This window comes from Podarcis tiliguerta (assembly GCF_965153285.1).
Source record: "Podarcis tiliguerta genome assembly, chromosome: 7".
Classification (NCBI taxonomy): domain Eukaryota; kingdom Metazoa; phylum Chordata; class Lepidosauria; order Squamata; family Lacertidae; genus Podarcis; species Podarcis tiliguerta.
The window spans coordinates 13,676,071-13,702,683 of NC_139540.1; the positions used below are offsets into that span (position 1 = coordinate 13,676,071).

Below are 26,613 nucleotides of genomic sequence, written 5' to 3' on the forward strand. Positions count from 1 at the left end.
AGGAGGAAGTAGCCAGCCCTTTTGGGTTAGCAGTGAAAGCCCTCCTCTACCTTAAAATTCTGCTGCAGACTTTTAACCCCAAGGGAGGGTGCCTTTTCTGGCGATAGGGCGTGCTATGAGAGGAAGGGACATGGCAACCTCAGGAGCAGAGTGAGGCCACTGCTTGCATCAGCAGAATTGAGAGGCAAGGCAGGTCCAGACCACAGTGCATAGACTGCCAGAAGTCTCTCCTGTCCCAGTCCCATTGAGTACCAGGATCTGTACCCGAGTGCAGTAGTGGTTTTGCTACCACTCCCATTCACGTCAGTGGAACTTGCACAGGGAATCTCTCAGTAGAACCTTCCACATGCTGGTTAGCTTTTTGTTTGGGTGTTGATGGGATTTCTCACCTCGGGCGCCTTGAGGCAGCCCTAATCAGTATCCAATGCAGCATTTCAAATATACCCGTAAAAGTCCCCTAACCTACAAAGGAATTGCGTCCAGCAGAGTCAGTGCTCTTGCAGACCTTCCATTCACACAGTGGAACTTCCTCTTCCTCCTTCTGTGCTCCTACCCCTTCAGATCGGCTCTGAGGTTGCCTCTAGCCCTCTGCAGCAGATTGGGGTGGTGCGAGAGGAGAAAGGGAAGTTCTGTTGCACAAGCAGAAGTCCTTCCACTCGGGCAACAAACGTTCAATTTGACCCAAGCTATCCCAGCTTCCTCCCCAGTTGTCAGCCGTTTCGTTCCATGCTGGTAGCCTGAGGTGGGGTGGGGAACCAGCTCCCTCCCGCTTTCCTGCCTGGTTTGCTGGAGGAACTTCTTCCTTTGCAGAAACAGCCCCTGACTTGTTCATTGCAGCATTCTAGTACCACTCGATGCTGTCGATTTGCCATTTTCCATCCGATTCCTAAGGATACTGCAGTTCCTTACGACTCTTACCAGTTTCCTTCCGCTAGTTGTGCCATTTATTTATTTTATTCTTTGTGCTGCATGCCCTGCTGGAGAACCATGGAATGTTAATTGTCCTGTGCCGGTCTCTTCCCCCTCCCCCCCTTTTTTTGTTTCTCTTCCCCCCTCCCCCTCTGCCCTCGTCTCTCTTCCTTTTGTATCTCACAGCAGTCTGAACAGTGTAAACAGTAGTGACTCACGGTCAAGCGGCTCACACTCTCACTCACCCAGTTCACACTATCGCTACCGCAGCTCCAACCTGCCCCAGCAAGCGCCGATGAGGCTGTCCAGCGTGTCCTCGCACGACTCCGGCTTCATGTCCCAGGACGCTTTCCAGTCCAAGTCGCCATCCCCCATGCCGCCAGAGGCCCTCAACCAGGTATGCCTAGGGAGCAGCGGCTGCCCCCGCATGTAGCACCTTCCGTTTCTCCCCCAAGATCTCCAAGGGCTTCTGTGCTCATTGTGCTTTTTGTGGCTTCTGCTTTGGGTTATTTGGTTGTCTGCCTGCTGCATTACTCTACTGCAGGAGTGGGGAATATTTTTCCAGCCCAAGGGCCGCTATGCCTTCTGAGGGACTTAATGGGGGCCACGTGTTAGTGGTGGGTGGGGCCAGAGGCCAAAGTGTGTTGAGTATTGGGTGTAATTTTTCCATCGTATGCTAGTCAGACATGACTAAACAACAACAACAGATAGGCTACATGATTACAGACCTCTTCTCTTTCATCCATTCAGGAAAAGCAAGAGGTCAAGGGTACCTTCTAGCCAGGCACAAAACACACAAGGAGGGTGTGAAATAGGACCAGTGAAGGGGATGGCAAGGAGTGTGACCTGGATAGAGTCTAATGTGCTGGATAGAGAGTCCTGGGAGGTCACATTTGGCCCCCAGGCCTGAGATTCCCCACCCCTGCTTTATTGGGCAGACTACTGCTACTTTCTGATTCTCACCCATCGCAAATTGTGTCTTAAGCCTGGCTTGCAGTTGCCAAGAGGTAAACCCAGCAACTGCCTCCTGCCGCTGCAGCCAAAGGCTAAAATGCAGGGCCCTTTCACAGATTACAGGAAAGATGTTTGCATCTTCCCGTCTTGTCTTTCACATCGAGTTGATCACAAGAGAAATGCACATGCGAGCTGTCAGGGTATTTTCCCCCCAGAGCTGCCTCTCGCCAATCTCCTCGCAGCCTGATGCTCTCCAGATATTTTGGGGCTACAAACAGGGTGGTGGTGCCATGTTAAATTTACCTGTGGTTGACGATAACAAGAGAAACTATAAACAACTGCTTCCAGTGATGCAAATTTTAATCAGTATCCCATGGATTCTGCCATCCTGCAACTTAAGTTTAGAACCTTCCTCCCATTTGCTATGCGAATTCTTGCAGTCAATGAATAGGTGGTTGAGGCAGGTGATCTGACAGCTGCCTCCTGGTGGCTCAGTCATAATTATTCCCCTATTTTGTACCACCCCATCCCAAGCTATTTGGTGCCCCAAAGCTTGCCCCAGAAATGTTTCCTTTTCTTCCAGTAAATTTCAAGCTCTACAAAAGAGGCGTACAGCAACTTAAGTTGAAGTGAAATTAGTAAAAAAACAAAACACGCACAAAAAAAACCCCTGGGTAATAATTCCGTATTTACAGGATATGAGAGCACTTTTGAGAGCAGATCTCAAATGTTCAGGAAGTAGAATGTGGCGTTGCTGTAGATACCTGACAGAAATGGCTTGCTTTGAGACCATGACCACGCCTAGGGCTGGTCGTAAAATCTCTTGGTGCAAAGTTAGCAGGGACGGGAAAAGGCTAGGCTGGAAGCCTTCTCCCTGAACAGCTGCCTTTGCGTGTGATGCTGGGATATTTAACAAAAGTGTTGCATTCAGACATGCAATTTTCCCTGCATGCCCAGTGAACCAAAATGCTTCAGGGAGCACCATGCCACACACCCCTTGGAAAAGACTTGGAACTATTCCAACTAGGAGTTCTTTAGTTACAGGGTCCACAGGTCCACATTCAGCCCCCATTAAAGAGCACTTCACATGCTGACGTGTTTAGCGTACACCTTAAGCCAAGATCTAAAATGAATGTGAATGCAAATCAGGTATGTTTGCAAACATCTGTATCGCACAGCGACACCTGTATCTCACAGGTACACTAATCAGTGATTAGCCAAAGCTGAGTCTGTTGCCAGCAGCATAACTGGCATGGACTTTGCGTAATGTGTGAAATGGCCCAGACCATCAGTTGTCTTACTGTGCAATGCATTGTTTCTTTTGCAAGGTGGGTTCTGCATGGCATTGGCTTTTATGAAGAGATCCAGCACACAATTGGGTTTCGGTCCACCGCAGTTGTAAGCGAACCAGGTTTTTGAGTCACTAAATTCTTGGAACTATGATGTGTTTTGGAGCTGGTCACAAGTTGGACCTCTCCATGTGACCTTAGCTCCATGTGGATTTCTGAATATAAAGAAGCTGTTGCTCAGTGGGGAGAAATTCGCCTTCTTAATGTGCTAATGAATAGAGGAACCCCCACTGCTGATCTAGAGAGAGAGAGAGAGAGATGTCCATAGCATCATTTCAGTGTGAGGATAAAAGGGATCATTTTTATGCCCTGGATATTTCAGACTTGCTTGAATGTCCTGATACTCATGCAGGCAGAACCCAGAAAACCGTTTAATGTGTTGTGTGCTTTAACCAACTGACGGACTTTCATCTTGGAGTTTTTATTCGCAAGAGAGAGAAAATAACCTCGCGCTGCCGCGTGTCATCGTTTGAAAGCAAAACGTGGATTCTTGCTATAAAGCCATAGATGAAAGTGGCGTTCTGCTTTCTCTGTTGATGCTTTTTATGTGTTTTTAGCGGCCTGTTTTGTGTGAGTTCCGTTCTCTGTTGCTGAGGGACAAAAGAACGCAATGGGCAGTTGTTGCAGCTTCTCACGCCATGGGAATTGTAGGAGATAGGGTGAAAGGAGGGAATTTGGCTTGGTGCGTGTCCAAATTACTCCATATCATAGTCAGTTGGGAGGCTTAAACTAGCAAGAAAGACAGAGGAGGGTTTTTTCCGCAGGGAGAGTCAGAAAAAGTCTTGCCTATATATCTTATAAAAAGGTCAGTAAGGCTTGTGCCTTGGTGTGTAAAAGTTTTGCAGGCAGTGGGTTTAAGCCCTCATGTGCAAGCCTGTCGTATGAATTGCATCCCTTATAATCACCTCCATGAGTAGGACTTGCTTTTGCAATCCGCCCACCCTTGTTTTGTTACGTATGGGTTGGAGAAACAGGGCCTGCTTTGTGTAGGCCCCGGTTTATATGAGAGTTTCTTTCAGCCCTGCACCTCTCTGCATGTGCAGCCTATAAACAAGGGTGACTGATCTAGGTCTGTCCATTTCAAAAATCTAGCTTGTGTTCCAAAGTTCAGTGGTACCTTGGGTTTGTAGCTTGGGTTACAAACACCTCGGGTTACAAACACTTTGGGTTACAAACTCCGCGAACCCAGAAATATTACCTCAGGTTAAGAACTTTGCCCCAGGATGAGAACAGAAATCGTGTGGCGGCAGCAGGAGGCCCCATTAGCTAAAGTGATATCTCAGGTTAAGAACGGACCTGTGGAACGAATTAAGTTCATAACCCGAGGTACCACTGTAATTTGTTTTAACGCAGAGCAGGTGTTGAGAACCTTCTTATGAAATAGTGAGGCCTTTCAGCACTGTAATGGGAGGTGGGGGCGACGTCCCCCTGTAGAAGCTCAGATATTGTGCACCCGTACAAAGCAAAGAGTCTCCGTTCTGGGTGAAGAAACCTCAAATTCTGTGCTTGGGATAAGTAGAGCAGATTGTTGTATTTGCATATGCTTAATAGGTTTGCAGCAGTGTTGTCTCGATTCTTTGCTGAAAGATTGCCTTGCATACCTACACCTTCTATGGGGGTGCATGCCTTTTGCTCCTGTTGTATACAGTTTTAGCCCGCTGCTATCTCATTGATGTGGGTCACTCTGTAGCAGGGCTGGGGGAGGGGGAACCTGTGGCCCTCTAGGTGAGGTGGAGCCCCAGTTCCCATCAGCCAGTGGCCCAGGAATGATGGGAGCTGCAGTCCAGCAACATCTGGAGGGCCACAGGTTTCCCACTCTGCTCCTCATAGAATTGTAGAGTCGGAAGGGACACTGAGAATCATCTAGTTCCAGCCCCCTGCAGTGCAGACAAAGGATCGGACCTCACTTTATCAGCACCACACTATAGCCAACGGAGCTCTCCAGGCCGAACTAAAAGCACTGGACTGTGTGGTTTGTAGGTTTGAGCTGAAGAGCAGAGAATCCCAGGGAAAGGTTGGATTTAGGTGATCTGTGGCAGCCAGTGTGGTGTAGTGGTTAAGAGTGGTAGTCTCATAATCTGGGGAACCGGGTTCGATTCCCCGCTCCTCCACATGCAGCTGCTGGGTGACTTTGGGCCAGTCACACTTCTTTGAAGTCTCTCAACCCCACTCACCTCACAGAGTGTTTGTTGTGGGGAAGGAAGGGAAAGGAGAATGTTAGCCGCTTTGAGACTCCTTAAAGGGAGTGAAAGGCGGGATATCAAATCCAAACTCTTCTACAGGAAGAGCGTCAATTTATTATTTCAATGTTGAGATTCTCACAACTCTCCAGATGTCTCAACACCAATTTGGGGAGGATACAGACATACGGACAGCACAGGGAGACTGAGGGCAGAAACCCTAGTAATAGTAATTTATTATTTGTACCCCCACCCATCTGGCCGGCTTTCCCCAGCCACTCTGGGCAGCTTCCAATAAAGATTAAAAATACATTAAAATGTCACACATTAAAAACTTCCCTGAACAAGGCTGCTTTCAGATGTCTTCTAAATGTCAGGTAGTTGATTATCTCTTTGACATCTGGTGGGAGGGTGTTCCACAGGGCGGGCGCCACTACCGAGAAGGCCCTCTGCCTGGTTCCCTGTAGCTTTGCTTCTCGCAATGAGGGAACCGCCAGAAGGCCCTCGGCGCTGGACCTCAGTGTCCGGGAAGAAAGATGGGGGTGGAGACGCTCCTTCAGGTATACTGGGCCGAGGACTCTCTGTGAGTCGACTCTCTGACCACCAGCACCCCTCACTTAGGGCCGCATGGAAACATTGGGGTAGCTTCGAACAACTTCCTATGAAGGAATCCACATGGAAAATGTCTGCCTGGTAAATATGGATTTACTTTCTCAAGAAAGTTTTGTGCGCAGCAGATGGTCTCTCGCTGCTGGCCCAGTTCTTGACAAATCCATGTGGGGTTTCCAGATATAGGCTTTTCCCTAGGTACCCCTGCCTAGATTTTCCCAACTACCAGCCTCCAAAGGCAAGGCACGGCCGGAGGGCCTTTGCGTTGTGGCGCTGCAGCCGTGGCTTCAGCGCTCCGCCGATCTGCTCCGAGGCGGTTCTGAAGGCGCCATTGCCTCAGCCCTTTCGATTGAAACTGAAATCTCAGCGGGGAGTTGGCACGTGGCGTCATAGATGTTTGCTTCCTTTTAGAAAGCAGCAGTGGCTCTGCCATTTTGGACCCTGTTGCTTTTGTCCCTCTTGCAGCGTTGAAGGCTTCCGGCTACGTGCATAACGATCGAATTTTTGCTCTGATCTCCTAACACTCTGCTTCTCTCCTCCTCCTCCTGTGAATGTATTCGTTCGTCTGTGCTTTGTTGGGTTTTTGTTCTCCTGTTGGCTTGTCTTTCCTCTCCTTTGCTGTTCCTTGCCGTGTCATGGTTGCCGCTATTTTTTTAACCCAGCAGAATTCCTCCAGCTCTGCCTCCTCGGAAGCCTCTGAAACCTGCCAGTCAGTGAGCGAGTGCAGCTCCCCCACGTCAGTCAGCTCAGGCTCCACCATGGGGGCTTGGGCCTCCACAGAGAAGGTGAAAAAGGCTTCGTCTCTAAGACATGTTCTTTCATCCTCCCCGGGCTCTGAGACGCACAGGCCCAAAATAGTTCTCCTGAGTGCAAATGAGAGGATGAGAATGGAAACCCGTAGCAGCCAGGTCCAAAGTCCATTTCGGGGGCCTAAACTGGCCCGCAGGGGCCGGTTTAATAGGGCCCCTGTGGCAGTTTCTTAGTTTATTTCCTGAGGTAAAATCCTAAAAAAAGGTCAACAACTTTGGTCGGCCCTCACTTCATCAAATCTGATGTTGGGTGTCAGGTGCTTTGAAGGCCCTAAAAAGTTTGGACACCGCCACGGCATAAAGGATGGAAACTGGTTACGGGGAACTCTCTGGACCTCCAGCTGTAGCGCTGAACTACATCGTTCATCACCCTTGGTCATTGGCCATGCTTGTGGGTGATGGGGAGTTGTAGCTTCGCAACATCTAGAGGGCTGAAAGTTCCCCGCACATGATCCAAATGAATGAGTTGAAGGCAGCAGGAAAACCTGCCTCATGCTTCCAGCCGCACAGTTGCTTTTAACGCACAGTTGCCACCTCCTTGGGTGCAGTAACTGGTTTTGTGAATCCCTGCCTGCCACGTTCTGGAAGTGGAGATTGTTCAGCAGTGGTGGTAACGCAAGTTGGAGCATTCACAAAACCATTTGCCAGGCATTTTGCGGTGCAGTCTGTGGCATGTCGTGGCTGTGTTTATAACCGTTAGCCCACGACAGAACCACTTTGGTCAATGCAATGCAATTGGCTCTAGGGAGCTTTTCTAATAAATGCAAAGCCAAAATCTTCATGTGGTCTACTCACCACCTCCAATCATGCACAATCCATGATTCTCTTTTAAAAATCAGGTGACCCCTGCATAAATCTTACTAGCATTTTCATGTACAATAATAATTTGGGGATAATTTCCGATCTCCACCAGAGCGAGTGATTTTAAATTGGGGTCCATTCTCATCTGGAAACGCCCCCGATTCCTTCCATCCCCTTTCATTATGTTGTTCCTAGAACATGTCATTTTCTGAGGCTGAGCTGCTGCTGCTGCTGCTGCCGCTTCTCACTTGAATGCGCTGTGAAAATACTAACCCAGGAGGCGTATTAACAGCTTTGGAAAGATCGCACCCCATTGCTTTCAGAATCTGAACGAAACTTGCGATTGTCCCTCAAGGAACGAGAGCATCCAAACTCCGTATTGTGTTTATCCGGCATGCATAACACTGGCCAACGCTGGGAGGTTAACTTCCCGTCCCCCCAAAAAGGCTGCCTCTCTAACAGAGCACCCTAAAGCTGTTCAGCCCCTGAAAATGATGTTTTGGTTTTTGAACGGCGATGCATATTTGAGTAACATTAACAAAGCATGATCCAGCACTGTATGGGGTGTTGAGTTGCGAACAGTTCTCAAATCTCCATGGGGTATTTCCCTTTGACTCCCAGCAATGCATGCCTGATTCACCTTGTACCCCACCCCCCCATATTTTGTCCTATTTATATTAATTTCTCTCCTCTTTTTTCCCCTTTTTGTTTTGTTTTGTTTCCAGTTGTCTAATGGGTATTATCACTGTAGTTTGTCCAGTGGCCCATCTTTAGCTTCCGTTGGTGCAGGCCCTTCCCCTCATTTCCCGCCTGTCTCCCACGCATGGACCCGGGCTTCCTCTTCCACCACCCTCCTTCCAGACTGCGCTCATTATTACACCATTGGGCCAGGCATGTTACCATCATCTAAGATCCCTAGCTGGAAGGTTTGTGTTCCTTTTTTGTTTTGTTTCTGTCACCCATTCTCCTTTCCATTTCCCACTCCCCAATTCTACTGCAAGTTGTTGCTTCTGGAATCTCATTTAATTCTCTGCCCCACCCCAGCTCGTAATACTATTCCGAATTCTGTGATCTGACGAGGGAGTCTCCCTCAGCTCCTGCTCCCATAAATCAAGAACTTCAAAAGAAAGAAATCGGTATTATCTGAACAAGCATTTCAACAGCTTTCCGAACTGTGCAGCACACTGAGACTTTGGGATGGTTCTAGGTTAACCGCTGGTGCTCTCTGGATAACAGTTTGATAGGACCTAATTGAGGGTGTGCCTCTTATTACTAAAGTTAAGAAGTAGGGAATCTTTTTCGTTTAACAGGAGTCCTCATCAGGATTGGACTCAAGGGCCAAATTTGACAGGTGGCCAGGGTTGCCAACTTGTCAATCAACTGACCTCACAATGACATTGGGTGTCAGGTGCTTTGAAGGCCCAAAGTTGCGACTTCAAAGCACCTAATAAAGTACTGCTATAACAAAAGGGTTTTTCCTCCTTTTATCAGGGCTTTCCGTGCAAACCCCTTCCTTAGGAAGCTGACCCTGCAGGCCAGGATTGGCCCATAGACTGGAGGTTCCCTAACCCTATGTTAAAATCAACACTAAAGTTGCTCATGGTATCTTTTCCAGGGGAGATCCCTTGAACAGGGCCTTGCATTTCCTGTTGGCTCTCATTCACAGCTTCACCCCTGGAAAAACTTGCTGGGACAATCACTCCCTAGTGTAACTTACGTTATCCTTTTTACCATGTGCACACACATGAAGTCTTCCTGCTTGAAGACGACATCAGTTACATTTGCCTAATGTACAGTTGGTGTCAAATGAGTCAATTTACTAGGTTTCTAGATTGCTTTGAAAGGAGCACATTTGTTGGGAAGGTAGAAGGGAAGAAATGTATCTGCAGTGCCCCGGGCAACCCATTATTTGTCTGTCTGGCCTGAGAATCTGTTGGGAACGAGGGTGCAGATATGAGTCCCAGACACTTGCATGCTATCTTGGTTTTGAAAGGTGCCTACCTGTGTACTTCCCTTTCTGAAATACACACCAGGAGTTGACCAAAGCAGGAGTGTTTCTGCTTATTTTAAAGGGGTACGTGGCGAATTAACACCCAGGTGCACCTTTCAGAAATGGTGTGCTTTTGGATTTGGGTATCCTTACATGGGTTCAAAACATGGCATGAGAAACTGCCCTCATCTAAATGACGTAACAATGCACTGGGCTGAGTTTACATTTGAACTTAAAGTAAAAAGGTATAAGGTAAAGGTACCCCTGCCCGTACGGGCCAGTCTTGACAGACTCTAGGGTTGTGCGCCCATCTCACTCAAAGAGGCCGAGGGCCAGTGCTGTCCGAAGACACTTCCGGGTCACGTGGCCAGCGTGACATCGCTGCTCTGGCGAGCCAGAGCCGCACACGGAAACACCATTTACCTTCCCGCTAGTAAGCGGTCCCTATTTATCTACTTGCACCCGGGGGTGCTTTCGAACTGCTAGGTTGGCAGGCGCTGGGACCGAGCAGCGGGAGCACACCCCACTGCGGGGATTCGAACCGCCGACCTTTCGATCGGCAAGCCCTAGGCGCTGAGGCTTTAGCCCACAGCGCCACCCGCGTCCCCTTTGAACTTAAAGTACTTTTGTCTTATTAAATGAATATTCACTGACAAAGTGATTTTTAAAAGGCCTTCATATGAAGCGGCACCCCCACCTACCCGCTAATATTTACTTTGTGTGAATAAGTAGGAGCTCCATGCTATTTACAGAAGCAGGGTATTTACTGGATTGGAGGAAGGCTGGGGAGGTTCAGCTCTTGCTAATGGATCTCCAGACCTGCATAGAAGTTAAAACTTGAGAGAGAGAGAAATAGCCTGCCAGTTTATTCTCTCCCTTACATCTTAAGGGATCTTAACATATCAGTCCTGCTTTGTCTCCAAACAAGATCTGGTTGCAAGGCTGATACCCATAGCAAGGACTCTTCCCTTTAGTGCAAATCCTTGGCACTTTTCAGATGTTTAAAGTTCCTCACATATTTATCTCAGTAATGCTTACAACTGCCTTGCCAGGGACATTTGTATTTTAACATCCCCCTTACTTCAAATTAGGGTCAAGGAGGTTTGATCTTGCCCTTAACAAATAAGCCTGAACATTATCTATTTATGGGGAAATTGTGATGATTTGTTACCTGGGGTAGCTTTTGTGGGGAGGGGGACAGGAAGCACATATGTTTCATTCTTCCAGTTCTCTGCAGCGTTTTTAATGTCTGTTGCCTCTCCGTTGAACAGCTGTGCATTGCTATCCTGTCCCCCAAACCCCCCCACCCATTGGCCCAATCACATTAAAATGACGCCATGTTTCTGGCACTGTATTTTTATCAGTGTGGCTGTAAAACAATTTTTTTAAAAAACCCCAATTATTTCCTCCTTCAGCCATTTGGAAAGGGCCTTTGTGTGTTGGCAGCTTATTCCTCAAAATGGAGATTTCCCCAGCTATATATTAAAATAGGCTTAGGAAAACCAAGGTTTTATGAAATCCTAGCAATTGGAGCCAACAAAAGTTGACTTCCTTTTGCTGCATTTCCTCCCCTGTCTGCTCTAGAGCAGTGTTCCCCAACCTTGGGCCTCCAGCTGTTTTTGGACTACAATTCCCATCATCCTTGACCACTGGTCTTGTTAGCGAGGGATGATGGGAGTTGTAGTCCAAAAACAGCTGGAGGCCCAAGGTTGGGGAACACTGCTCTAGAGGGTTGGGAGAAACCCCAGAACAGATCAAGGGGGGTTTTTTTGGGTGGGGGGGAGAGGGACTCTCATTCTCAGCTTCCTAAGCCATCACTTAGGAAGCTGAGATCATTACACCAGTCACTGACTCGCTGCTGTGCTGTTGCTCCTGCAATGGAGTCAACCTGGCCTGCGCCTTGCTTTGAAGGCAAAGCTGTACACGAGTTCAGAAAAACAACATCTTAAGACTGGTGACTTTCCTTTAATAAAAAGCAGAGAGCCCAGCACGTATCTTTGCAGAGAGTATGCAATCTGCGTAAACTTTTGACTAATGGGATTTTTTCTCTAGGATTGGGCTAAGCCAGGTCCTTATGACCAGCCCTTGGTAAATACTTTGCAACGCCGGAAGGAAAAACGAGAAGGAGACCCCGCCGGGGGAGCCCAGAGTGGACCAGCTCTGGCCACCGAGGAAGCTCAGAGACCTCGGAGCATGACTGTGTCGGCTGCCCCAAGGGTGAGACTCGGTTGTTCTTTGTTGTGTCCCCAGTAGACCTGTTCATCCAGTACCAAATGGGCCCAACTGAGCCCCAATGGTCTTCTGAGTTGCACAGACATTTGCTGCTTATCATAGAATCGTAGAGTTGGAAGGGTCCCAAAGGTCATCCACTCCAGCCCTCTGCAAGGTTGGAATCTTGGCTAAAGCATCCCTGACAGATGGCCGTCCAACCTCTGCTTAAAACAAGGAAGGAAGGAGCCCACATCCTCCTGAGAGAGGCCGCTCCACTGTCGGACAGCTCTTACTGTTGCGCTTACTTGCAGAGCTTGAACACTTACCGTATTTTTCGCCCCATAAGATGCACCTGACCATAAGACGCACCTAGTTTTTAGAGCAGGAAAACAAGAAGGAAAATATTCTGAACGAAACAGTGGATGTATGATTTTTGTGGTTCATGCTGTGGCCACAGACATGTGATCTGATGGTGAGTTTGGGGTAGCCCAATGCAAAAATCCTGCGAATCCATGTGGATCCATGCTTTGTAACCACATTTTTGCACCATTGCAGCCTCAGGAAACAGTGGATACGTGATTTTTTTGGTGCAGGGTGTACCCATGGACATGCTATGTGATCTAATGGTGACCCAATGTAAAAATCCTGAGGATCCATGGGCTTTTACCTCCCCCCTCCCAGGCAGCCTCCGCTAGCATCCCTCATCTCTCTCCCGGTCTCACCGATCAGCTGTTTCCTTTCAACACTCCCTTCCCTCTTGTTTGCTGTAGTTTCTTTTCCTTAGGTGGAACAGTTTTTTGCTCCTCCTTTTCTTCTAATTTCTCTCTTTATTGCTTTAGTCTTCCTGTTTCCCCCCTTTGCAAATTTGCTGTCTTTACCTCCAGCCTCCCAGGCAGCCTCCTTTATCTCTAGCGTCCCTTATCTCTCTCCCCGATTGGCAAATGATCAGCTGCTTTGTTTCAACACCCACCTCCCTCTTTCAAAAAAAAAGAAGAAAAAGAAGAAGCATGATCTGCTTTTTGCCCCTGGGTATTTGGCTCCAGGGACCACACATTCGCTCCATAAGACGCACAGACATTTCCCCTTACTTTTTAGGAAGAAAAAAATGTGTCTTATGGAGCGAAAAATACAGTACTTTGTGACGTTTTGGTTGGTCTGATCATCTAACGGGAATAATTTTGTAATAATCTGCTTTGTGCGGAAGGGGTTGTCACAGCAAGAGGCCCCTGGGGATCATCCTAGCTATCCCTGTTCCGCAATCCTAACAAGAGGCCTCTCTTGTCTTTTTAGCAAGGAGAGGAGATGGAGGCCTGCGAAGAGCTAGCTCTGGCTCTGACTCGAGGGCTGCAGCTGGACACGCAGAGGAGCAGCCGGGATTCCTTGCAGTGTTCCAGCGGCTACAGCACCCAAACAACCACACCTTGCTGCTCAGAGGACACCATCCCCTCGCAAGGTAAGCAATGTGCGTGTCCCATCTTTTGCCTTTTTGGAACTGCCAAGCCAAGAAAGTTGCTGCACCTCTCAAGCCTTCTGCATGCTGCAGACTTTGTGCATTTTTACAAAGGCTCATCATGTGTTGAAGAGATGGTAGCAAGGAGAGCTGAAAAGAACACTATTTCACATCTGACAACCAATATGTCCCTTTGGTTTCAGATAAGACATGGGTAGAAGAGTCTAAAAGCCCAGGACACGAAATTTCATATCCCTCTAGCAGTTACGGTGGCTCATTTGCCAGGAGTAATGTATTTAGCATTAACTCTGGAAAAGTTACATATACAGTGGTACCTTGGTTCTCGAATGGCTTGGCTCCGGAACGCCACAAACCCAGAATTATGTGTTCTGGTTTGTGAACGTTTTTTGGAAGCTGAACTTCCGACGCAGCTTACACTTGACTGCAGGAAGCTACTGCAGCCAATCGGAAGCTGCGCCTTGGTTTCTGAACGGTTCCCGGAGTCGAACAGACTCCTGGAATGGATTAAGTTTGACAACCAAGGTACCGCTGTACAGTGGTACCCCAGGTTAAGAACTTAATTCGTTCTGGAGGTCTGTTCTTGTCCTGAAACTGTTCTTAACCTGAGGTAACACTTTAGCTAATGGGGCCTGCCGCTGGAGCACGATTTCTGTTCTCATCCTGAAGCAAAGTTCTTAACCCGAGGTACCACTGTACTCAATTCTGAGCAGACTAAGCCTCCTGTGTAAACTTTGCTCATCCTGCTGCAGTTAGCGGCAGTGAAATAAAAGCTCGCAGCAGTTGAAGAGTCGTAGTTTCCTGACTTGCCTTTTTCCACCCCCAGTTTCGGACTACGACTATTTCTCCGTCAGCGGGGACCAAGAGCCGGAACAGCAGGAATTTGACAAGTCCTCAACTATTCCGAGAAACAGCGACATCAGCCAGTCGTACCGCCGCATGTTTCACGCCAAGCGCCCTGCGTCCACCGCAGGCCTACCCACCACCCTTGGGCCTGTGCTGGTGACTCCCGGCGTGGCGACTATCCGGCGGACCCCTTCCACCAAACCGACGGTCCGGCGTGGGACCATAGGGGCAGGGCCGATACCCATCAAGACGCCCGTGATTCCGGTCAAGACGCCAACCGTCCCAGACATGCCGGGGGGGCTGCCCAGTGTGCCAAGTGGGGCTGAAGAAAGCCCTGAGCAAAGCCCAGAGGCCGGAGGCGGCAATCCGGTTGGAGTCGGTGCAGCCTTGCCGTGGAGCGGTCAGGCACCCGCCAACCCTCCCGCTGTGAGCCAGAAGCCGAGTGCCGCAGAGGAGCAGAGACAGGCAGCCGGGGAGAGGGAAGGAGAGCCCGGAGAAAGGGAGAGCCCCAACATGACTGCTCCCCCATGCCAGCCGGTGCCTCAGTCGGGGGACCAGAATCTGGGAGAGGCCCCGCAAGGCGAAGACATGCTCAATGCGATTCGCCGGGGCGTGAAGCTGAAGAAGACCACCACAAATGACCGCTCAGCGCCCCGCATTTCCTAGACGCTGGACCACTGCCAGTTGACCAGCTTAACAGAGACTACCTGATGAAACCGTCTGTCTGTCCATTCCACTGTACAATCAGAATTTGCAGGATGCTCATTAGCAAAGCAGCTGGAAACGTTCTTTAAAATGGAGGGCAGCGGGGGTGGGAGGAGGGAGGGGACCTGCAAACTAAATCGCTTAAGGCACAGCCTCTTTCTGATATTTTTATTTTTTGTAAATACTGCTGATTATTATTTTTTTCCTGCACATTTTTAACCTGAGTTTCCCTTTTGATTTTTTCCCCCCCTGAAGGTGCCAAATCCTGTGTAACTTTTTTATAAACACTTTGTACAAAACAAAAGGAAAAAAAAGTTTTACATGCGTACGAAGAAGATCAAGTAGCTTAAACTTCGGCAAGGAGAGAGGAGCAGTAATGCAATCTCGCTCTCCCCGGGAATTTTTATTTTTTTTGCAAAGCACCTTGTCATGAGAAGGATGCGAAAACCAGCTTTTGTTTTTTAATGTACGAAGGACGTGGCAAGAAAAAGGTCCTCGCTGAAGTACAGTGACTTTTTTTTTTAAGTTTGAAAGGCAGGAAACAGCAGCTGATTGATTAAAGCAATATATAGTGGAAGAGAGAGAGGGGGAGAGCCTGTAATTGGTTAGTATTTAGGGGATAGGAAAAGGGGAGGGACTTTACTGTTGCACAAAAGTAGCTTAGCGGTAGCTTCAAGATACATGCGTCCGAATAAGCCATATTGGATTGCAGTGTTTGTTTATGTAGGAAGTATATGGGCGCTTTACACTAGGAACACCCCCTGTGTTTAGCCTCTCCCATTAAAATTTGTCAAGGCTCCATAAGATCTCCTGCCTAAGAAGAGCCTCTGCGGACTGTTCCTTTTAAATAATCATAATTTGTATTATTCCACCCCACCCTTGTCTTCAGGACTGCACAAGCAACAACTTTTGTCAAGTCATGCCATCTTAAGCCAGGTTAGACTTAAGAACTTTTTTTTGTTTTCTCCCTTCACCTTGTCTCGTTTTTTTCTTTTTTCTTTTGTTAAGGGACAGTAACAAAGAAGTGGAGAGAAAGAAATGCGTAGACTTGAAAAGGGTTGTGGTGGGGAGATTTACCAGGGAGTTCTTAGTTAAAAACTTCTCATCAAACTGGCTGTGCTCAGCAGGCTGGGCAGCTTAAGAAACAAACAGCAAACACCCCACTAGTTTTGAGGAAACAACTGGATCCGATGGGGAACCAGCTGAGAATTCTGATGAAATGAGAAACGTTTATCGTAAGGGGCCTGTTTTTCCTTCTCTTAAGTGACATTTTGGGTTGGCTTTTTTCATAAATGCTAAAAGCTTTGGGGGGATGCGGGAGGGAACGGGCACACAGCTTTGCTTTTTTTATTTATTACAGGGGTTACGGGGGGGTTGAACTTTTTTTTTTTTTAAGAGACTTCTTAGCAACGAATTTTAGGAAAGCTGTTAATAAATTTATAGGTGGGGGTTTTTTTCCTTCTCTTTTCTTAACATGAAAATTGCTGTGATTATAATCCATTTCATGGGGTCGGTAGAAAACGTGCATCACTCGTGCGCCACGGGTGTGCTGCAGTTTTGTGGGTTGTGTCTTTTTCTTTTAAAGCATTCTGCAGTCTAAATGAATACCGTCTGCCTTATCTCTACATGGGCAACGCAAGCGGAATTAACGGATCAACAGACCTGCGTGTCGGTGGTTGCAGAGAAGTAGCCCCTACAGCGGGAGGAGCTCATTTGGGCGTCTGCTCACACATCTACTCCTCCACGGACATTCTTGAGACTCCTATTGGCTGCCATCTTGCCTACATAACCTCTTATGCTTTAAATACATAACTGCATTGGATGTGAGACGTATTGTAAAACTGTTATAGTCACTGTGTTCTATATACATTTACACTGCTGTGGTTGCTTAACACTTTTTTAAGTTATGGCTTCAGAAGCAAAAACAAAAAACACAAGACAAAAAAAGCATGATCTTTAATTGATAAAGCTCTCCTTTGATGAAAAACAAGCTCCTTATTACTTCGAAACATACATTAAAACAAGTAGTGCCTCTGGTATAATAAGCCCACCCAATCTTGATGAAATAGCGGATGCATTCTGCAAATGATGCTTCGATATCTTTTCCCCATCACTAAACTAAGGTGGGGCGGGGAAAACAGTAATTGGACTAAAATGGATGCAGGGGGTCACAATCATCTCCTGGCAAGCTTCATGTTGAAATCAGCTGGCATTTCACAAGGGCTCAGCAGTACTCTTGTATAATTCCCGTTCGTTTTTGTGGGGCTTGGGCAGGAGAAATTCCTGATGGATTGGATCCAAAAGGTATGCATACAAAACATTTTTTGTTTTTTAAACCCAGCTGTACTCAAGAAGTGCAGCTCCTCTTTAGTTCTTTGAACACTAGGATTTACTCTTGGTTTAAAATTTTATTATCAAAACTGTTGCCAAAATTCAATGTTTAGGGTGTAACAAACCACTTTGAATCATTCTGTTGGGTTTAATTTTTTTTTGGTGTGTGTTCCTTGCCTATTGTAAAAGCAGTGTCACCGTTTTTTAAAGGAAAAGATGTTTCTAATGGTAAGTTATTGTGGTTTAGTTGCTAGTTTGTACTGAGAGTTGACCTCTCCCCTCATGCATTTTTGTTCTGAATTGCTATAAATAAAAAATTGCTGTTAACTGTGTTACCCTTCTACATTGTAATGATTGCTTCAGCCTATATTATAAATAAAGACCTGCTAATAAACCTCCTCATATTTTAGTTGCCTAATCTTACTCCATGACCCCCATTTCAATAAAAGGCTTTGCCACTCTGCCTTTTTAAACACCAGCATATTATATAGCAAAGTGTGAACTGGGCGTTAACCACAAAACTGGCACACAGAAAAAAGGAACATTTCATTGCAGGTAAGAGAAGTGTGTTTGAATATTCCATATATCTTCCAGTGTAGTGTATTCACCTGACATTGTAGCCTTCCATTTGCAGCCACAATAATAAAATTATGTCTTTTCCCCCTGCCTTACCATCAAAGCATGCCCAAGGCAGCTAACAAAACAGTGCGACCCACATTTTGTGGACTTCCCAGTACAAAGTGGATGGTATAACATAGCTGCATCTCACTGTACTTGGTTGTAAAGAGGGTCCAATTGCAGAGCTTGGTGATTGAAGAAAATATGGGCTGCAGCAAGAGTCCCCAGTACAAGAACTTAGGCTTGTACATCAAGACATCGTCTTTCACCCCTTACCTACCTTCCCCACCTGATTGTAGGAAATCATTGTGCTAATAGGATGACTTTGTTGGATACAACTCTATTACAATAAGCTTATCTTCATCAACAAGGGCTTCATACGTTGAAAGCTTTCTCCTCATAGGTTTAGTGTGAAATGGCTATTGAATTATGCAAAAACAGAGTCTGAATTCTGGAGGTGACCTGGGCATGGTATGTAGAGGCTGTTTGCTCTGGAACAAGGATGGGGAAACTCCAGATGTAGTGGTCCTACAGCTTCTGTTATCATTTGCCATAGCAGCTGAGGCTGACGGCTGCCGCAACATCCTCTGTAAAGACAAAAGGTTCACCACCCCTCTTTTAGAGCAATAATATAATCTTGAGTGGCAGTCCATGGCCCAGGTCTGCTGCATTTCATAGCCACACTGCTGCTCGCATAAGGCAATTCCCAACCTATACAGAGAACCAGACTGCTTAAGAAGGGCAGAGTGTCAACACACTCATCGTTCCCCACCAGTATCTGGAGGATAAGGACTCCCAAGAATACATAACTGTGCAATGGGGCAGCAGTTTAAAACAGAGGGTGTCCCTACTTTGGGAGAAACTGTTTTGTGCAATGGGTTGTCATGCCAACTATGCGATTCAAACTCGCCCAAGCGTTAATCTGCTCAACTTCTGGAAGCAGCATAAGAAGACATTATAAACAGTTCCAGGTAGGGGGTTCCATAATTAAAAGAGGTGCTCTTCTCCCTGCATATACTGATACTAAAACAACATATAGTGGTACCTCGGGTTAAGAACTTACCGTATTTTTTGCTCTATAAGACTCACTTTTTCCCTCCCAAAAATTAAGGGGAAATGTGTGTGCGTCTTATGGAGCGAATGCAGGCTGTGCAGCCATCCCAGAAGCCAGAACAGCAAGAGGGATTGCTGCTTTCACTGTGCAGCGATCCCTCTTGCTGTTCTGGCTTCTGAGATTCAGAAGATTTTTTTTCCCTTGTTTTCCTCCTCCGAAAACTAGGTGCGTCTTGTGGTTTGGTGCGTCTTATGGAGTGAAAAATACGGTAATTCATTCTGGAGGTCTGTTCTTAACCTGAGGTACCACTTTAGCTAATGGTGCCTCCCGCTGCTGCGCAATTTCTGTTCTCATCCAGAAGCAAAGTTCTTAACCCAAGGTACTATTTCTGGGTTAGCAGAATCTGTAACCTGAAGCGTCTGTAACCTGAGGTACCACTGTACTGAGGCAGATGAGGTGCTACCATAGTCCACACTTGGATGTTCACACAAACGCTACTGATTGACACTGAACTTTTATTTTATTGGGTACATGTACCACAGTAATGCATGCAGACATTCTTACTGGTAGGGCTTAATCTCCTCTTGGAGAAGTGTTCTTGTACATAGAAAGGTGATCTCTTTATGCTGGGCGCTCCCGTGGCCTAGTGACATACTGCCACCACAGGGGAGGCAGGTGTCCCTCCTTCCGTGCTGGAGGCAGGGCTTCCGTCTTGGGCCCATCTGCTGGGGTTTCTTCTTGAAGCTGCTGAACCTAGAGAGTGAAACCAAGTCAGTAGCCACCAAGAGTACATCTCCAAGAATTGATTTATATAGAGTTGCCCACTTCAAGCTTGGTGCCCCCCTACATTTCCACAGGAGACTATAGCAATGCATGCTTGCGTCCTGCCGGACTGAACATGTATCAGAAAGTTTCCCATGCCAAGATAAGATGGAAGTACTAACTGGTATCCTGAGCGGGGAGAGAAGAAGCTATCCAGATTAGCCACTTAATTTGGGATGGGCAAAATGCCACTGAAATGCAGTGCTGTGCATTTGCAAAGTGAGAATGAGCTTTCAAAGAAGAAGAGGAGGAGGAGGAGTTTGGATTTGATATCCTGCCTTTCACTCCCTTTAAGGAGTCTCAAAGCGGCTAACATTCTCCTTTCCCTTCCTCCCCCACAACAAACACTCTGTGAGGTGAGTGGGGCTGAGAGACTTCAAAGAAGTGTGACTGGCCCAAGGTCACCCAGCAGCTGCATGTGGAGGAGTGGAGACGTGAACCCGGTTCCCCAGATTACGAGGCTACCGCTCTTAACCACTACACCACACTGATAATAATGAGGTATTATTATCACAGAACACACAGAAATCTACCCTGCAGTACATGTAGTAGAAGCAGCAAGACCAACCTCTTTCTCCCAGCTTTCCATCCTCAGCTTCTTCCACTGCTCTCTCTTGGCAAAGTAGTCAGGATACATTGCCTTCTCTGAAGGATGCCATAAATCTAGGAACCATTCGGGTGCCTGCCAGATTGGAAACCAGACCATAACTTAAAATACTGCAATAACAACGTAGGCAAAGATTGCTTGTCTCTTAGAAGGCACAATGTTTCTCCTGTAACGCTTCAATGTGCTCCTTTGTTTAAGAGGCTAGTTTAATAAAGACCCAGTAGACTAGTTTAATAAAGACGTAGCAATTTTCAGGCTTGAATTGCTGCAATGTGCAGTTTAAACCAAATTGAGAAGAAAGAATTACAAGCTGTGCACCCCATTGTGGGGCTTCATTTCTATGAGTCAACTTGTGCCACACAACTACTCTTCAGTCAGAAGATCCTACAATAAAATACTGGACTATAGTCAGGAGAGGCAATAGAATAAATATCATCTATCCACCTTCCAAAAGACTCTCAGTGAGCCTAAACGAAGAGGGAAGAGGTTGCCGGAGCTCAGTGCGAGAGCTTCCTTTGTATGCAAAAGGTCCCTGTTCAGTCCCCACCATCTCCATGTTGGAGCGAGCAGCATGGCTGGTAAGACACAGGACAGGTCTACATCTGACTACAAGACAGCTTCACATACCCAATGAAAAATATTATACATTTCCTCATGGGCTCCTAGAATCATAGAATCATAGAGTTGGAATAGACCACAAGGGCCATCGAGTCCAACCTCCTGCCAAGCAGGAAACACCACCAGAGCACTCCTGACATATGGTTGTCAAGCTTCTGCTTAAAGACCTCCAAAGAAGGAGACTCCACCACACTCCTTGGCAGCAAATTCCACTGTCGAACAGCTCTTACTGTCAGGAAGTTCTTCCTAATGTTTAGGTGGAATCTTCTTTCTTGTAGTTTGGATCCATTGCTCCGTGTCCGCTTCTCTGGAGCAGCAGAAAACAACCTTTCTCCCTCCTCTATGTGACATCCTTTTATATATTTGAACATGGCTATCGTATCACCCCTTAACCTCCTCTTCTCCAGGCTAAACATGCCCAGCTCCCTTAGCCGTTCCTCATAAGGCATCGTTTCCAGGCCTTTGACCATTTTGGTTGCCCTCCTCTGGACATGTTCCAGTTTGTCAGTGTCCTTCTTGAACTGTGGTGCCCAGAACTGGACACAGTACTCCAGGTGAGGTCTGACCAGAGCAGAATACAGTGGCACTATTACTTCCCTTGATCTAGATGCTATACTCCTATTGATGCAGCCCAGAATTGCATTGGCTTTTTTAGCTGCCGCGTCACACTGTTGGCTCATGTCAAGTTTGTGGTCAACCAAGACTCCTAGATCCTTTTCACATGTACTGCTCTCAAGCCAGGTGTCACCCATCTTGTATTTGTGCCTCTCATTTTTTTTGCCCAAGTGCAATACTTTACATTTCTCCCTGTTAAAATTCATCTTGCATACTGAGCAGCTACTAGAAAAGAAGAAATTTCGCCATCCAACTCATTTGGTATAGAGGTATGGGCAGAACTACCTCACTTCCCAAATGAATGACTGGTTGCCAGGGACCATTTGGGCATCCACTACCTTTCTGATATGTAGGGTTCCAGTGACCCGCAATCACTCCCAGCCGTTAAAACGATGGATCTTCTGGATACAGTGGTACCTCGGGTTAAGTACTTAATTCATTCCGGAGGTCCGTTCTTAAACTGAAACTGTTCTTAACCTGAAGTACCGCTTTAGCTAATGGGGCCTCCCGCTGCCGCTGCACGATTTCTGTTCTCATCCTGAAGCAAAGTTCTTAACCTGAAGCACAATTTCTGGGTTAGTGGAGTCTGTAACCTGAAGCGTAGGTAACCATATTACCACTGTAATATTGTTCTTCTGCTGCTTCTGAAGTCGATAATGTGAGCTATTTACAGGATGCACATCTAACCCTCCAACTTGTACTCCTCTTCAGCATGGATGAGAGTGACAGAAGGATCAACGCAGCAGGTATTTGTATAATGGCAGAAGCAGCGCTGCTCAGTGCATCCATCTTCTTGCTTTTAGGAGGCACACAGGTTCCTCCTTTTGATAATACTTTATTGGAAGACAACTTCTGTGTTCTCACAAAAATTTGGTCTCTCTACCTCTCCATGAATCTTTGTTATGCCCAAGACCTGATACTTTTCTCACTTACATTTTCCCATGTCTGAAGTATACTCCTTGAACTCAACGATTTCATTTTCTTTGGGAAAAGAAAACACATCAGCCCTTTCTTTTTCCCTTCTGACTGCTCAAAGGGTTGCGCCCCCCCCCCAATTTAGTGTACTTCTTGTACTAATCAATACTCTCTGTTGAAACTATGATAACTATCCCAAGCATGTGCACAGTGCTGTATGCAACGGATTACGAAGTTGCCTTGTAATGTACTGACCTTGTAGCACTCGTATCTCTCATAAGATGTGCCTCCTGGAGCATCAGGAAAGATGTAAGGCTCAGGGTGTTTATTTTCCCAAAATTCTTGTTCACCAGCCAGCAACAACTTGGATGCTTTCACCATATCTTTTTCATCCTTATGTTCATCAAACCGTGCTCTCAGCAGGCAGGCGAAGAATCGATACCTGTCCCTGAGAATGCAAGGAAAAAGAAAAAGATAACCATCGTGAAATTACAGGTCAATGAAGATATAATGCTGCCTGATCTCCCAATCACAGTTACTAGAGAGGGCTCCTCTGCTCCTTTCCGCTTCTCAAACACAAATCCCTTTCCCCTTTTTAGAGCTAACCATGGTTATTATTTTTTTATGAACCATTTTTTAAAAAATCCAGTCTGCATTTCGGTCATTTTATGACGCTGTTTTAACAATAGCTTTCTCTGATGTTGCTAACTTTTAATGTCATTTTTATTATTTTATCACCATTTTAACAACTGTTCTCTGTAATGCATTTTATAATCTAAACTGAAAAGGTGTGTAACTATTGTAGTGACAGAAGTAGCCCTGTTTGTACCATTCTGCAGTCACTGAGAGTTAACACACTGTCAGATAGCTACACACAGATTACTCCATGGATAAAATGTCATGGGGCACCGTGTTCATAGGACACCCTGTAAAATCTACAACCACTTACCCAATTTTCCTAATGCACTAGATAAGAATTCTACTTAAGACACTTATAATAGAACCATTTCTATGGAATGGCCACTAGAGGGATTTTAGGCATAAAGCCCTAAACATTATCTAAGATTCTAAGTAGCTGATTAACTATTTGGTTGTTATTTTGGCTCTTAAATACAGCTGTGCATGGCTGTGTGGGGATTTATAGCCATGGATCACATTTTAAGCACAACTGAGCGTGCTAGACACTCCTGAAGACCTAAATATTCCCTGTATAGAAGGGAATTTAGCCCCATATTATTCTGGTTGTCCCCTTTGGCAGCTTTTCCAGCTCTATAATATCGATTTTGAGATACAGACAGCAGAATTGTATACAAGTGTGTTCACACCATAGATTTGAATGACAGCTTTGGCTTTCCTAACAATCCCTAGAATAGAACTGGTCCTTTTTTACAAAGGTGCTGCACGGTGGCTTGACATTTTCACTGAGCTACACAACACTACCCCAATATCTAATTTCCTCGTTTGTCTACATGTGAAGATACGATTGATTTGTCCCCATGTATATCACTTGAAACTTACTTTCAACCTCATCTGTCATTTTGTTGCCCATTCACCCAGTCTGGAGCGATTCTTTTGCAGCTCTTTCCAGTCTGCTTTATTTTTCAACATCTTGAATAATACGGTATCATCTGCAACCTGGTCACCTCACTGCTCAGCCCTTTACTTTAAAAACATAGGTGCTCCTGAGGAATAGGGTGGTCAGGAAGCACAGCAAGGGGTAAACAATAATTAACACGGGAGCAAAGACAACAAGACCCGTGAGCTCATCTTAACCCTTGTTAAAATGATTTCACGGAAATCCTCAAACCTCACCTGATCCCCTCAGCCCACCCACCAGCAAACATCAACAAATAGCAGACAAATCACAAAATGGGTGAGGAGAAAAGAAAGAGAAGGGGGTGGGGGAATATTAGTACCAGAAATAATAAAAGGTAACATTTTGCCATGTCAGAAAGCTTGGCATACAAGGGATGTTGGCAAATGCATCATGTTTCTCTGTGAAACACAATAGTAAAAAGTGTAATTAGAACGTTAGAGTGTTGGACTACAACTAGTCATCCCCAGGGTCAAAATCCTATTAGCTATGAAGCTCACAGTGACCTTGGGCCAATCACCATCTCTGAGCCTAGCTTTCCTAACAGGATTCACAGAAGGGCAATACCTTGATTAGGAATGTCTAGAAATTGTTCAGTCTGGTTGTGTATTTTTTTCATGTTTTATTTATTGCTTAGAACAACTTTTGTATGTTGTAGTTATGCATTTTTTCATGCTATAAGCCCCTCCGGCATGGTTTGAATTGTGGAAAGGCAGCATACAAATAAAAGTATGTATGTATAAATTAATACTATTAAGTCTTAACATGCTCTTTTTTGGAACAATGAAGCTCCCTTTTTACTTTTGGTCCTGCTATTACAGTATAGTGGTTCGCAGTGCCACCCTAGTGTGGCAGCAAGATTCAAGGACAATCAATATTATATCTTGGGAATGATTCATGTTCTTATGTAGCTGCATTCTTTTATACTTTCTGGATGTCCTATTATAAATCAAGCATGGCTAGGAGTGGTTTCTTTTTGTTTCCCTTTTTTTAAAAAATAAAATTTATTAAGGTTTATAGAGGGGGAAATACAAAACTTGACATAATTTTTCCTTTTTTACCAAACCAAGACTTTCATACAGATACAATAAAAAACAGAAAGGTTGGACTAGATGACCCTTCGGTCCCTTCCAACTCCTTAAGATTCTATGAAAAAAAAAAAATTGGAGAGTAAAGAACTTCCAATTCTTCATCCGTCCGCTATATAAAAACAATATTCACTGTTTTCCAAGGCATTTCTCATGAATTAAAAGTATCGCGTGTCGCGGGGAAATTTTTATTCTGAAAGAATGCTCCTGAGAAAAAAGTTTGAGGACCACAGTTTAGATCACTGTTCACTACGTCTGTTTGCGGACCACTTCAGCAGCGTTGGACGCCATAAAACAAAGCTTTACGGCTTATTTTCACCAGATAAGAATCTGACCCATTGCTTCTTTCAGAGACTTGCATAGCCCAGAAAGACTTCCAGAGACCTGTAAGACTTGTATTTATTTGGTTCTATGTTTTCAAGAGGATCCATCTAGAGTGCATTTTTTATGACTTTCAGAGATTTCTGTTTATTTGGTTTTGCAGCGAGTGCATATTTCATATTGTTCTATAATGATTATATAGAGTTTATATTGACATCTCATTGTTGTACTTGGTCATCGTGTTGCCTTTGGATATTACTAGTTTTTGATTAAGCAGACCAAAATTACTATGCTCTTTTTTCCTCCCCCCTCTTTTTTTTTGGGTTCAACGGGGCTCCCTTTTCCCCTTCTGGCCCTGCCTCGCAGGGTTGTTGTTGTTGTCCTGGTGAAATGGGAGGGCCGTGAGGAAGAGACACAGAAGCAACCACGAGAGAAGCTGCCCGGCCCCCCGAGAGGAAAGACAGGAAAGAGGAGGAATAAACGAAGGAGGTCGGAGCGAGGCCCAATCGCGGAGGAGGACAGAGGCCCTCCTTCTCCCTCGGACCCCCGCAGGTAACGGGAGAGGGCGGCCAAAGAGAGGGGAGGGTCCCGGGGAGCAGCCCCCCCCCCCCGTCTCTCACCGGAAGATGCACCAGGACTCGAGGTGCCGCAGCGCCCGCTTGTAGAGACGCAGCACTTTCTGCTGGTGGGTCAGGTACGCCGCCATCTTGGCTGGGCCGCAAGCTTCTTCACCTTGCCAAGGAGGGCTCGCCGCAAGGGATCGTGGGAGGGTGACGTCAGAGGAAGCGGCCTATCCGGGCCGCCGTAGAGGGAGGGGGCTGGGGAATATAGAGATAGGAAAGAAGAATGTAGAGATATGGAGAAAAGGGTAGAGTGGGGCGAAGACGCAGATAGAGATAAGGGATTTGGAGAAATGCACAGGTCAGGTTAATTGGCAAAAAGCAAATAAGAGATACGGAGGCGCAGGTTACAGCAACAGCAAGGCGACATTTTTCCACCTTCGCCGCATCAAGCAGTTGGTCCCTTACCTTTCCCGCCCCGACCATTTCTTCAACCAAATTTTAGGTTCCTCATAGGTCGTAGAAATGACTTGGTTTGACATTGTGGAGGCTTGCCGAAGGTTCCCGCAGAAGCAGACTGAAGTTGATGTTTGTGTGTGCTTTATTTTACAGTATTAAAAATGCCTAGCTTCGGATAAT

General features: G+C 46.2%; 2 protein-coding genes and 1 long non-coding RNA gene across 18 annotated transcripts in view; 1 reads left to right on the top strand and 2 right to left on the bottom strand.

Annotated features, from left to right (window-relative positions):
• Positions 1–17,564, top strand: part of MTSS1 (MTSS I-BAR domain containing 1) — a 155,416-nt gene extending 137,852 nt beyond the window's left edge. Inside the window, exons 10-15 of one of the 16 annotated variants that reach the window (XM_083450536.1) lie at positions 1,180–1,306; positions 6,664–6,786; positions 8,337–8,537; positions 11,654–11,818; positions 13,103–13,274; positions 14,107–17,564. In XM_083450536.1, the coding sequence (XP_083306662.1) occupies positions 1,180–1,306; positions 6,664–6,786; positions 8,337–8,537; positions 11,654–11,818; positions 13,103–13,274; positions 14,107–14,792 (1,474 nt within the window). In that variant the 3' untranslated portion in view covers positions 14,793–17,564. Of the gene's footprint in view, positions 1–1,095; positions 1,307–6,663; positions 6,787–8,336; positions 8,538–11,653; positions 11,819–13,102; positions 13,275–14,106 lie in introns of all 16 variants that reach the window. The other 15 variants (XM_083450537.1, XM_083450525.1, XM_083450533.1 and 12 more) reach the window with 15 other exon arrangements.
• The window catches only part of LOC310682246, a 244,324-nt gene that overhangs the window by 119,488 nt on the left and 98,223 nt on the right, over positions 1–26,613 (bottom strand). The window lies entirely within an intron of this gene.
• NDUFB9 (NADH:ubiquinone oxidoreductase subunit B9) lies at positions 19,333–26,190 on the bottom strand. Its single transcript, XM_083450763.1, has 4 exons — positions 26,035–26,190; positions 22,667–22,859; positions 20,225–20,338; positions 19,333–19,587 (listed from the first exon to the last, which is right to left on the bottom strand). The coding sequence occupies exons 1-4, from the start codon at positions 26,118–26,120 to the stop codon at positions 19,456–19,458; spliced, it is 525 nt and encodes a 174-aa protein (XP_083306889.1). The 5' UTR covers positions 26,121–26,190; the 3' UTR covers positions 19,333–19,455.